Source organism: Xenopus laevis, chromosome 1L (genome assembly GCF_017654675.1).
Source record: "Xenopus laevis strain J_2021 chromosome 1L, Xenopus_laevis_v10.1, whole genome shotgun sequence".
Classification (NCBI taxonomy): domain Eukaryota; kingdom Metazoa; phylum Chordata; class Amphibia; order Anura; family Pipidae; genus Xenopus; species Xenopus laevis.
In genome coordinates this window covers 218,190,699-218,203,960 of record NC_054371.1, presented here as the reverse complement: position 1 = coordinate 218,203,960, position 13,262 = coordinate 218,190,699, and the positions used below count along the sequence as shown (strand labels likewise).

At 41.6% G+C, this 13,262-nt stretch overlaps 1 protein-coding gene across 1 annotated transcript; it reads right to left on the bottom strand.

The window, feature by feature from the left end:
* Positions 1-3,994: 3,994 nt before the first annotated feature.
* Positions 3,995-12,991, bottom strand: golph3.L (golgi phosphoprotein 3 (coat-protein) L homeolog). Its single transcript, NM_001094757.1, is given in 4 exon segments — positions 3,995-5,855; positions 7,113-7,227; positions 8,044-8,175; positions 12,595-12,991. Coding segments are annotated over 4 exon segments (867 nt in total). The 5' UTR covers positions 12,790-12,991; the 3' UTR covers positions 3,995-5,430.
* Between the last annotated feature and the right edge of the window lie 271 nt (positions 12,992-13,262).

The window sequence follows — 13,262 nt, the reverse complement described above, 5'->3', positions numbered from 1 at the left end:
GCAGAGGTCGGGGGCAGCATCCAGGGTTTCCGGTCAGGGACCAGGTTTATTCTCAGTGTCCCAGTCCGACCCTGGAAGCCAATGGCAGCCAGTTGAGGGGGGCTGGGGGTTGAGCTCACCTTTAAGAAACCATGCAGGGAGCACAGTCAGTGTGAATTGCCAGTAACTTTTTGACATTTGATAGAAAGCTGCTGATCTAAAAGCCTGGTACTAGCAGCCTAAAACTGCTATTATAAAACTTACTTAAAAATTACTTTTTATGGAATCTTACAAAAGCAATCTTCTCCAAGCGTAATGTTTCACAACTAAATATACGAATGGAACAGATTTATTTCTCACAAGCAATAGAAAGAGTATTCCTGTGCCAGTAGCACTTCACTGCCCACTAAAACACAAACACACAATTCCTTAATTTCAGGCACTTTAAAGATCATAGTTTATTTACTGTATAATAAAAAGCTACTATGCAGGTAAGAGGGACTCTGATCAGCGCAACAATAATTACTTGCCTTCAGTTCATTGTTTTGCTTTCCGTGTCGTAACATTAAAAAAACTAAAAGAAAAAAAAAAAAAAAAAAAAACAAAGAAAAGATATTGGGAGTTATTTTTCCCCACAAATCCCCAAAAGAGCTTTGCGTTTGCTGGACAGGCCTTCCACGTTGTCTCTCCAATGGTTTCCAGTCAGTCGCTGAAGGGGATGAACAGGTTTATAAAGGAAAGCCGACAGCTGGATGAGAAACAATGGTTCAGGGGCAACTGCCGCTTGTGAGACTGCACGTGCCGACCCTCTATATGTAGAAAAACGAGTGCAAGTTTTTCTTGTAACAGACACATTTTAGTTGAGTGGCAGACTTTTTCACGTGTGTGCAACACCTCTGTGGGGTTGACTGGGAAGTGCGTGTAAACTTGCACGGACAGACAAAAACCATGGCCAAATGTGTGTGGGGGGGGGGGGAAACACAAAAAAAAAAAATGAAAAGCTGTGCCCCATGATTTGCACTGTTCACAAGAGCGCGTCACTCACAGAATAAAGAATGAGCCAATCACCATGTCACGCCAAACATCGCTTCAGCGGGAAGGCAGAGCATCAGTCTGATAGACCGGGACTCCGCCCACAAATAAGGCCGATATACGAATACGAATCACGGCTGACATAAGGCGACTAATGATGGGAGGGCAGAGAAAGGCTGAACTATACAACTATCACTATATACACACTAGATTATGGAATGTTCCCCATCTCCCCAAAAAATGGCTTTTGAAAAAAAATATATATAAAAAAAAGAAAATGAACGTGATGGACTGCAATGATCATTTTGAGCACACACTACACTTACAGGAGGGGGGAATAATGGAAAGAGTGCAAGGAATATTAATGGCTTTAAAATAAATAAAGAAATATAGAAATGTTAAAATGGATACAGATAAGTGGAAAATAATGGGACAGACCTATTAGAACCCAACGTCCTCCTGATGTTGCTTTACTAACGAGGTTGTAGTTTAACTACAACTTCTAGGAGTCTATTTATCATGCGTTGTAAAAAGTGAAGCATAAGGGCTCTTACACACGGCCGTTCCGACCTGCGCTCCGTTTTTTGGCGTTCAGCCGCAGGGGAGCGCAGGAATAGACGCAAGTCATTATTTGAAATGGGGCTGTACTCACTCAGGCGCGTGTAGGCGCCGAACGCAGGTTCAGACGCAACATGCTGCATTTTTCCTGCGTTCGGCGCCTACACGCGCCTGAGTGAGTACAGCCCCATTTCAAATAATGACTTGCGTCTATTCCTGCGCTCCCCTGCGGCTGAACGCCAAAAAACGGAACGCAGGGGAGCGCAGGTCGGAACGGCCGTGTGTAAGAGCCCTAAAGGTCCCCATACATGGGCCAATAAAAGCTGCAAACAGACCGAGTCGGCAGCTTATTGACCCGTGTGTGGGGCCATCCGACGGGCTTCCCCGATTGATATCTGGCCGAAAGCCGGGCAGATCTCAATCGGGCAGGTTAAAAAATCCCGTCGGATTGCGGGCACATCTGTGCGTGTAAGCGGTCCCACAATCCGACTGCCCGTTTCAGATGCATAATGATCCGATCGTTGGGCACAAGGGCCCATGATTGGATCAGCCCGATATAGCCCACTTCAGTGTGGGCATATCAAAGAGACATCCGCTCGTTTGGCGCTATGGCCACCTTTACCGGTGATGTTGCTCATAGCAACCAATCAGATCTTACTTTTTGTTGTCTAAAAGGTGGCCATACACTGGCAGATTAAAGCTGCTGTTATCGATCCTTTGGACCAATTCAGCAGCTTCTCTGCCCATGTGTGGGGGCTTCAAACAAGTCCCCCTGATCTATATCAGGCCAAAAATCAGTCAGATATCAGTTTGATTTTTTCCTTCAATCTAGGAATGCATCGGCTAGTTGATGCAGTCCTATGATCCGTTAGCGCCCATACCATTCATTGTAATCTGATTGTTCGACCCTAGGGTCGAATGTTCGGATTAACCCAATATTGCCCTGCCGTTAGAAGGCATATCAGGTTAAACGGGAACTATCGCAAAATGATGAAAATTTAATACGAGCTTCATCATACTAAAATAAGAAACTTTCTAAATATAATCAATTAAAAATTCTGTACCATTGCTTAAATAATCAAGTTTATATTCACTATCCCTCTCTCAGCATCGGTTTCTCCTCATTCTCTCTTCATGCAGATCCAATATATCTTATAGGGGGGTCTCCTTTTGCCTAGAAGATGTATTAGAGCTCACTCTAAAAAAAAATCACCAGACATCATGTCTCTCTACATGCAGGATTTGTACAAAAGGCAGTTATTTTGTTAGATTTTGTTTGTACTGGAATCAGTTATTTGAGTGATCTCTAATACATCTGCTAGGAAAGGAAGATATATTGGATCTTACTAGGGATGCACAGAATCCACTATTTTGGATTCGGCCGAACCCCCGAATCCTTTGCGAAAGATTCGGCTGAATACCGAACCATAATTTGCATATGCAAATTAGGAGTAGGAAGTGGGAAAACATTTTTTACTTCCTTGTTTTGTGACAAAAAGTCACATGATTTCCCTCCTGTCCCTAATTTGCATATGCACATCAGGATTCGGTCGGGCAGAAGGATTCGGCCGAATTTGAATCCTGCTGAAAAAGGCCGAATCCCAAACCGAATCCTGGATTCGGTGCATCCCTAGATCTAAAGGTAGCCATAGACGCAAAGATCCGCTCATTTGGCGACATCGCCAAACGAGCGGATCTTTCCCCGATATGCCATTAACGAGCATGGCTATATCAGGGGTAATCCGATTGTTCGGCCGTATTTGAATGATACGATTACAATGTGCAATGGGCTCCGGCGGGATTGGGTCAAAATCAAACCAGACTGATCGACCAAACGGCCAATCTCCGCCGGACGAAAGCTGTCGGCACTCTCCACACACGATCCGAAAATCATACGAATCAAGGATCTGTGTGTCTATGGCCAATTTAACGGTCAATGAATATCTAACACCCAACTGCTGTATGAAGAGAGAATGAAGAAAAACAGATGCTGAGAGAGGGATAGTGAAGATAAACTTGATTATTTCAGAAATAATGCAGAATATTTTATTGATTGTATTTAGAAAGTTTCTTATTTCAGTATGATGAAGCTTATATTAAACTTTCATTTTCGCGATAGTTCCCCTTTAAGATCTGCTCGTTTGGTGAACTAAGAGTGTATGACCACCTTTCCAGTTGAAATATAATTGCCAATTGGTTGTCATCACTCCGCTTTTTACACAGCATGACAAATAGGCTCCAAAGTAAGTTTAGCTACAACATGGTAAGTACAACAGTTACATGCGGCTGCTGTTAACGGTTTTACCTCTATCTCTAAAGTGAGTTGTGGATCCATAAGGAACTTGTCATGAGCCAACCTAGCTGGCTTGCATGCGCTTAACAGCAATAAAAACAGGGCTATCCGGCACAGGGCAAAACAAATTAGTTAAAATATGGGTCTTTATTAATCAAAGTTAAAGTATACATACATCTTCATAGGCCCTATGCGTTTCATAACCCCAGGGTACTTAATCATGGGGTAAAAACTTTTAGCCCACGATTAAAAGGGAAGTAAAGTCTAAAATAGAATAAGGCTAGAAATTTTGTATACTAAACATAAACTTACTGCACCACAAGCCTAATCAAACAAATGATTTATGCTTTTAAAGTTGGCCACGGGGTGGGGGGGTCACCATCTTTTAACTTTGTTAAACATCTTTGCAAGACTGTGCACATGCTCAGTGTGGTCTGGGCTGCTTAGGGATCGTCATAAATTATCAAAACAAGTCAAATAATATTTGCCAGATGACGGTACAAAAAGACTGATTAATAATCAGAATATACAGACTGCACTGGGTCCTGTGTTGTCATGTAATCTAATGTGGATTTTAGTTTTTGTATTGTTTAATGCAAACTTTCTCCAACTCTCAAGAACCACTGGCTGCAGCAAAATAACCCTTCAACGGGAATTCCAGTTTATCGGTTTAAATCTGGCTCCATGATCTTTGTCCCTGCAGCTGGAGTTGGAAACAGTAAAGGGGATGTAAATGCAAAAATAAAATCCAATACAAATCTCTACTCAGTCGCTAACTGCTCTACAGGGAAACAAAGCTGCTTGAGTTTTGCATGGCTGGGAAGTAAGGCGGAGGCTCCCCCTGCTGTTCATAAGTATGATTGTTTCCCTGCAGAGCAGTTAGGGACCGTCTGACAATTACTATCCACAGCAGTAAATCAAGGAAGAATTTCACTGCATACAGTCAGATTTCTTATAAAAACAGTACACATTTTTTAATTAAAGTATATTGGAGATAGGTTTCTTTTTCATTAAATAAAGTAAAAATTGGATTTTATTTTTTTGCTTTTACGTGCCCTTTAAGTACCCTGGGGGTACAAAACGCGTAGGAGATGTATGTATACTTTAACTTTGATTAATAAAGACCCATTTTTAAACTTATTATTTTGGCCCTGTGGAATCCCTGTGCCAATAGCCCTGTTTTTCTTGAGGTTCATTTCAGTTTGCTGCTCCCTGAAGCGGAGGGTCTGGTGCACCTGGACCACACAATCAACTTGGGGAGCAATTTACATTGATATTCTGCAGCACCTTCTGTTTCTTTCCGGTTGCATGCACTTAGCCGCCATTTAACTCTCATACGAACCTTTCAGAAATGTGAGTTTTATTCATGGATAAAGTTTTAAGCAGTGGAATGCCAATATGGCAGAACTTCTTCTCTCGCCATTCCTTCACAAGTTAGTGCCTCTGGAGTTGGTCGTATCCCACGTAACATCAGCAGACTCGAAATAAAGCAAAGATAAAAACAACTGTAAGTGTTGAGCAAAGACAAACTGGTTTTTACGAGCAATCCTATGAGTCTGCTCCCGTATTTATTTTGTGAATGTTGAAACGACGGCCCAGAGGATCTCGTTAGCGTTTGGCTTGGTGCTCTCCACTTCCGGGTCCAGGTCCAGCAGCTGCCGCACTCTTTTCATGGCCAGATCGTACTGGTCGTCCAGAAGTGGGGCGAATGCATTCTCAATGACGTCGGAGGAGTGGGCCAGGTAGATGAGAGCCAACAAGCGTTTGTCCATGCGATGGGGATCTTTCACCCACTTGTCTAGAACGGCTTCTTGTACCTTCTTGATTAATCGCTGCTTAATGTTGTTGTTGGTCAGGGGGTGTGTCGTCATGTCAAAGAGCAGAAAGTTTTGTTTCTCGGTGGTTAACACCCCCTTTTCCACGAGATTTTTTGCTAGGCGCTCACGCACGTTTCTTAGCTGGAAGTGCAGCTTTAGCGGATTCCAGGTTTCACCTAAACACAGAAGAAATGCTCATTTACTGCATTTTACAGGTACGGGACCCATTATGAATGCTCAGAACCAGGGGCTTTCCGGATAACAGGAATGATTAAGTTTTTATTTCTAAATTACACTGTTTACACTGAAAATAATTCACTCTACAATATAAAATTTAATTCCTGAACCAGCAAGTGTTTTTTAGTTGTAATATTGGTGTGTAGGTGCATCTCAGGTCATTTTGCCTGGTCATGTGCTTTCAGAAAGAGCCAACACTTTAGGATGGAACTGCTTTCTGGCAGGCTGTTGTTTCTCCTAATCAATGTAACGGAATGTGTTGCAGTTAGGGATGCAACAAATGCAGGATTCGGTTCGGGATTCGGCCAGGATTCAGCCTTTTTCAACAGGATTCAGCCAAATCCTTCTTCCCGGCCGAACTGAAATTGAATCCTAATTTGCATATTTTTTGTCACAAAACAAGGAAGTCAAAAATGTTTTCCCCATCCCTAATTTGCAGCCTAATCCAAAATAGTGGATTCGGTGCACCCCTAGTTGCAATGGGACCTGGATTTTAAATATAAATAAAAATCTGCGCTTTTAAGAAATGGATTTCAGTACAGAATTCTGCTGAAGCAGCACTATTAACTGATGCGTTTTGAAAAAAAACAAAACATTTTCTCCAAGACAAGAAAATCATTTCAACATTAAACAAACCCCATAAGCTGGTTCTGCCACGAATAAGGATTAATTATCTTTGGGCTTTGATCAAATACAAGGTACTGTTATTATTACAGAGAAAAAGGAAATCATTTTTAAAAAATTGGATTATTTAGATAAAATGGAGTCTATGGGAGAAGGCCTTTCTGTAATTCGGATCTTTCTGGATAACAAGTTTCCGGATAACGGATCCCATACCTGTATACTAGTGTATGAGAACTCAAAATACATATGCTGTACTGAGATTGCTATAACTATTACGGAACAATGATTGTCTTGTTTGTTCCGGTTATAAAGAATGCAAGATTAAAACCTTTAAAAAAATGTTATGGTTCTTTATTTGTCCTTTAATGTAAATATATTATTTTAACTATACATGGCAAGGCTGTCCAACTTGAGGACGTGGAAGATTTTTGGGACCTCTGGGTATCTCAGTTGACCAATTTAATTCTTTGTACATGATTTTAGTATGTTCTGTGAGGTTAAATAAAATCTGGGCAGCGAGCATATACAGCAATTTTAGTAGAATTGAATTTTTACACAATTTTAATACATACCACTGAGAAGCTCAATCCAGCTTTGCACTGTTTCTGGGGTTGGAGTTTCCTTTATATGTTTTAAGGCTTCATCAAGCATAACATCACCAGTTGGAGCATCAGATTTGAAAAGAACCTACAGAAAAAGTATTGACAGAAGCAGGGATTGTCAGATTTTTATTGTCACAATTGCTCAGAGCAAATTAAAGGAAAACTATTTAATTTTCTGTAAATAAACCATTTTCATAATACTATACTTTTCTAGTAGTATGTGCCATTGGGTAATCCTAAATAGAAAATTGCCATTTTAAAAAATAAGGGCCGTACGATTCACGGTGCACACAAACAAACCAAACAAACTATACATTTTAGGTCACATGAGCCAATTAACAGACAGAGTTGTGTCTTTTGCTTCCACACTTCTTCCTGTTACAGTTAGAGCTGCAGTATTTCTGGTCAGGTGATCTGAGGCAGCACACAGACCATCACTAAATGGTGGCTCAAGGCAAGAGATGTAAAAGTGCAATATTTAATTAAATATATATTCCAGTTAAGATTCTTTAATATTCCACTTTATGATAAACTATTGCTTAAGTATTAATTTTTGGGGTAAAGTTTTCCTTTAACCACCTCTTCGTGTAATTGTTTAAACTTTATAAAGGTGGTGCACTACGTCTTCTACAAGTTTCAAAGATGCATAATTGTGGGCTGACACAGTACCTTTAGGTGCAGACCCTGGAGCCTGCTGATTGGCTTGTGTTTATTCAAAGGCCTGGAAATATCTTTAGCTGTTCTAAATGAGTCTAACTGAACTTTGTAACAATAAGTGTGGATAGAGGAAATAAAGAAAAGGCCCCTAAACCTTCTCATACAAGTGCGGTTTGTTTTAGCAATGGAAATAATTTTTCCAAAGAGAGCAGAAATGACAAGAGCACAGTTTGAACAAACATACCTTTCGTGCAAGTAGACTTTTGCGCCTCATACCACCAGATTCCAGAGAGATCCTTCCCCTTAATGCCAGCTCAATCAGCATACAGCCACGTAAGCCTGCGGAGATGCAATCATTCCAAAAGGATGTGTAGCCCTGGGGAGGGAAAAGAAACACACGCTCAGTCTGGATTAGATCTGCAAAGAGAAGTTACAGGTTAAGTCAATATAAAGCATCTTATATAAACTGCAGCACAGCAAGGAACAAAAGACTGATTCAGCGTAATTTTACACCTTCCTGCTACAGGTATCGGACCAGTTATCCAGAATGCTCCGGACTTCCTTATAACGGATCTTTTTGTAATTTGGGTCTACATACCTTAAATTTACTAGAAAATCATGTAAACATTAAATAAACCCAATAGGCTGGTTTTGCCTCCAATAAGGATTCATTATATCTTAGTTGGGATCAAGTACAAGCTATTGTTTTATTATTACACAGAAAAAGGAAATCATTTTAAAAAATGATTTCTACGAGAGACAGGCTTTCCATAATTCAGAGTTTTCTGGATGACAGGTTTCTCGATAACGGATCTCATACCTATAGTAACAAAAGGGGGGTTATCACCAGTAATTTAACTTCTCGGAGGCCGCTTTTTCTCAGATTATTAACGGTTATTCTCTATACTATGAATGATGGTTGGGATAATATTTAAAGGGGGAACTATTGCGAAAATGAAAATTTAATATAAGCTTCCTCATACTGAAATAAGAAACTTTCTAAATACAAATAAAAATTCTCCCATAGACTCCATTTTATCCAAATTTTTAAAAATGATTTCCTTTTTCTCTGTAATAATAAAACAGCAGCTTGTACTTGATCCCAACTAAGATATAATTAATCCTTATTGGAAGCAAAACCAGCCTATTGGGTTTATTGTGTGTTTGATTTTCTAGTAGACTTACGGTATGAAGGTTAAAAATTACGGAAAGATCCGTTATCCAGAATGCTCGGACCAGGTCCCATACATGTACTGTTAACATGAATGAATTTTGTTACAACAGCACCACCTGCTGGTCATTTTCCCACCAGTCTGACCACCAAGTAGTCAAGGAAGTTGTCAGGAGAAAGAAAGAGGCTGCTCTGATGTTCTTCTGCTTAGGAAAGATTTGAGAAAGGTTTCTAATTGTTTTCCTAAGCAAAAGAACATCAGAGCAGCCTCTTTCTTTCTCCTGACAACTTCCTTGACTACTTGGTGGTCAGACTGGTGGGAAATGACCAGCAGGTGTCGCTGTTATAACAAAATATTCATATTAACAGTACATGTATCCTTTAATATCTTGGAATTAACGAAAAAATAAATAATGAATGTACATTGCAAAAGTGCTTAGAATAGCACCCTCTAAATTTATATTCACTTATTTTTAAAGCACCATTGTACAATTTACTGGAGAGGACATGATTATATTTTGCCACAGGCAATTCTGTAAGTAACAGTAAGTACCATGGTGACTGAATAGTCTAGTGTAAAACACTGTGTTTGGGTTTAAGACAGTGTGCAGGTAGATGTACCCCATGAAGCTGTTGCAGAGACATTCCAAACAAACATTGTTGGGGTAATGTTACCTTTAATGCAAGAGTGACACTGAACTGCAGCCAATTACGTGGCATTTTTGCAAAGTAGCCCATCTATGCAGCGACTATAGAAATACAGGCCTATTACCCTTGATAAGGAGCTCAGATATAAACACGGTCGGGGCAATAACAGCCCCAAAAGAGTAGAACTAGGAAACTGAACACACAGGCAACAAATGTAACACTATAATGGCAGGAGTCACAGGTTATCTAAAGTTTAACAAACTTACAAAATAATTCCTCATGGGGAGGGGGGTCAAGTCATAATGGGAGGTCCCCATGGGTATCAAAACAAAGTAACAGCAGACAGCACATGTGCAATTAAAAATTATGTACTTAATCCCCCCTTTTTTTAAAGGGGTAACGCACCTTTAAAAGGGGGTGTTCACCTTTGAGTTAACTTTTAGTATGATGTAGAGAATGATATTCGGATACAATTTGCCATTGGTTTTAATTTTTTTTATTATTTGTGGTATTTGAGTTATTTAGCAGCTCTCCAGTTTGCAGTTTCAGCCATCTGGTTGCTAGGGTCCAAATTACCCTAGCAACCATGTATTGATTTGAATAAAAGACTGGAATATGAATAGGAGATGACCCAAATATAAAGATGAGTAATAAAAAGTAGCAATAACAATACATTTGTACTTTTACAGAACATTTGTTTTTAGATGGGGTCAGTGACTCCTATTTGAAAGCTGGAAAGAATCAGAAGACCAAAAATAATGAAGACCAATTGAAAAGTTAGCCAATTACATACTAAAAGTTAACTTAAAGGTGAACTACTCCTTTAACTTGACTTTTAGAAGGATATAAAATCCTACTTTTTACAAATTATCAGCGTTTATTATTTTTGATATAGTTTTTAATTGATTCGCCTTCCACATCTGCCTCTTCTCAGCTTTCGAACAGGGGTCAAAACCAGTGAAAAAAACGACTGCTCTGTCAGGAGACAATTTTATTGTTACTTTGTATACATTTATATTCAGGCCCTCTCACTTTCATCTTCCAATCTCTCATTCACAGCACTTCCTGGTTGCTAGGGTAAGCTGGACACTAGCAACCAGGTAGCTGCTGAAATATTACAGAAATGCTAAAACTAAAAAAAAAAAAAAATGTAAAAACAAAGACCAAAGGCAGATCATCTCACCATTTCACTGCCGACATCATATCAAAAATGCATTTGAAGGTGAACTATGTGGATAATGGGCTGTTTCAGGCTAGAGGTGAGATACAAAACCGACACTTCTTGCAATAGTGGCCACACATCCATGTGTAAAGGGCACACACAATATCACAATGATTACACAACTATACACTGAATGAAGCTGCATCAGGAAATACAAATAAAAAGGTCAATCCCACCTACAAGTCAGGGCCGATGAAAAGACACAGCAGGGAATCAACAAGCAGCTTCAGTATTTGGGGTAACATTCTCTAATTGGCAAAATAACCACAAATGAGTTTGGCTGCTTATATGATTTTATCTACATACATACTATATACATACATATACACATACACACACACACAGTGGAACCTCAATTTTACATCACCTGATTTTAAGTTTTCCCTGATTTAACATTGTTGTTTTGTGACCCCATACGCAGAATACATTTCTCTGTAATACACCCTTTTTCTGGTCTCCTGAACATAAACCGGGGGTTCTACTGTACATATATATGTATAACCACAATGATGATGACAAATAGCCCAACACCATCATCACATCCTTAGTCAACATGTGCCACCAGTGGGCTGCAAGCCACCCCATCAGCCTAATGTCACTAACGGTCACCCAGTCTTCAGTTGTCGACAGATACAGCAGGAGTCTGGGTGCCACAGACTGGGGGTCCCAGGCTCAAAGCCATAGACATGCAGATTATTAGGCTGTATCGGACGTTCCAATCTTCCTACCAGCAGCTAACGGTTAAGATTAAATACAGTAGTAAAAGAACAAATCAAACAATATTCTGTCCATGACTACAATCATATGAAAGTTATAGCCAACACATACTAGTGACAGTCACCCTTTGGTATCGTCAGACAGACAATACACACAGAGTAGTGATGTGCAGGTTAGGCTTTCCGTGACCCGCACCCGTCCTGCTCCAGCCCGCGCTTCCACGGTCCTTTTATAGACCCGCGCCGACCTGCCCTAGCCCGCGCTTCTGGGACCCTTTTATAGACCGGCGCCACCGATGGGGGGCGGGGCGAGCAGACACGAGACTATAAAATGAGAACCTGGAAGTCGGCATTTGATGGTGGCGGCGGGGAGAGCTCAACCTGCACCCGCCGGCCACCTGCGAGGAGCAGTGCGAGGTCGACCAAACCCGCCCGTGGGTATCGGGTCGGCGCGCACATCACTAACGCAGAGACACGCGCACAAATCTTCTAACCTGTCCCATCGACTAAACGACCTATTGACATGGCACGAAAAGTGTCAGGACAATCCACACACGGTCCGGAAATTATACAACTATATCTATGCGACTATGGCCAGCTTAACTGATAACACGGCCAATAACCATTTAATGGCTTGGCCATCTGCCAGCAATATATATATATATATACACACATAACTAATTTTAGTATGGAAAGCCTTGGATCCAGTGTCAGTCAGGAAGCAGAAAACTCGGCGCCAACAGCCTAAACCTTCTGTCCCAGGGGCAACATTCAGCCCTATAGAATAAAAACTGGTCTAGTAACCAATCAAGTGTTTGAGCAGTAAATGCCGAGTGACCAGACTTCAGCCTCCCCAGCCATTACTGAACTGCACCTCCCAGCATTCCCAGCGAGCCTCATTAGCCCTTACACAGGCTGAGGCGAGTGTGACTAGCAGGTTTGCCTCCTCATATTCTCACACGCTGTACTGAACTGCAACACCCGCCGCATTCCTTCAGCAAAAAGTGTATTTGTTTATAGGAAACACTGAGCCCTCACCTCTCTGTCCTTCAGGCCCAGCAGTAACACCTCCTCCATGAGGGTGAGTCTGGCCTCCTTGTCCCCCGCCCGCTCGTCCTCCTCCTGCCCATCCCGGTCCCTCTCCTCTTCCTCCCCCTCAGCCGCTCTCTCGTTTCGGGAGGCCTCGGTCCGGCGCTGTACGAGCCCAGAGCTGCGCTGGGTCAGGGACGTCATGTCGGGAAGAAACAGCTGAGCCCAAATACACGATATAAGGAGGGAAGGGCTATCTGCCGCCCCGGGCCGAGCTCATGAGGCCGCGCCCTGTACGGTTTCTCCCCGCTCCTCCGTTGTCTGACTGTAAGCGGCGGCTACAAGCAGCTCGATCCAAGATGGCGGCTCACGGTGACGTCAATAAAGGATGTGGCACGGACCTACTGAGTGAAAAGGGGGCGTGGCACAGGATGAGACTGGGCGTGGCTTAAATGCTCCGCAAGAGCCGGAACTGAGTTCGCTGAGAGGGAACGATGAGCCTCGGAAGTGTGAAAATGGCAAGGATTGCATTAGCCCCGCCCACTGAGCATTTTCTGTGCACGTGACTTATATGAGCTGCAAAAGATCCTCTGTAAGGACTTGGAATGCTGGAAAGATCCCCTATAGTCCTGCACTTACATCAACCGGGATGATACTCACTGTTTAGTTACTAGTAG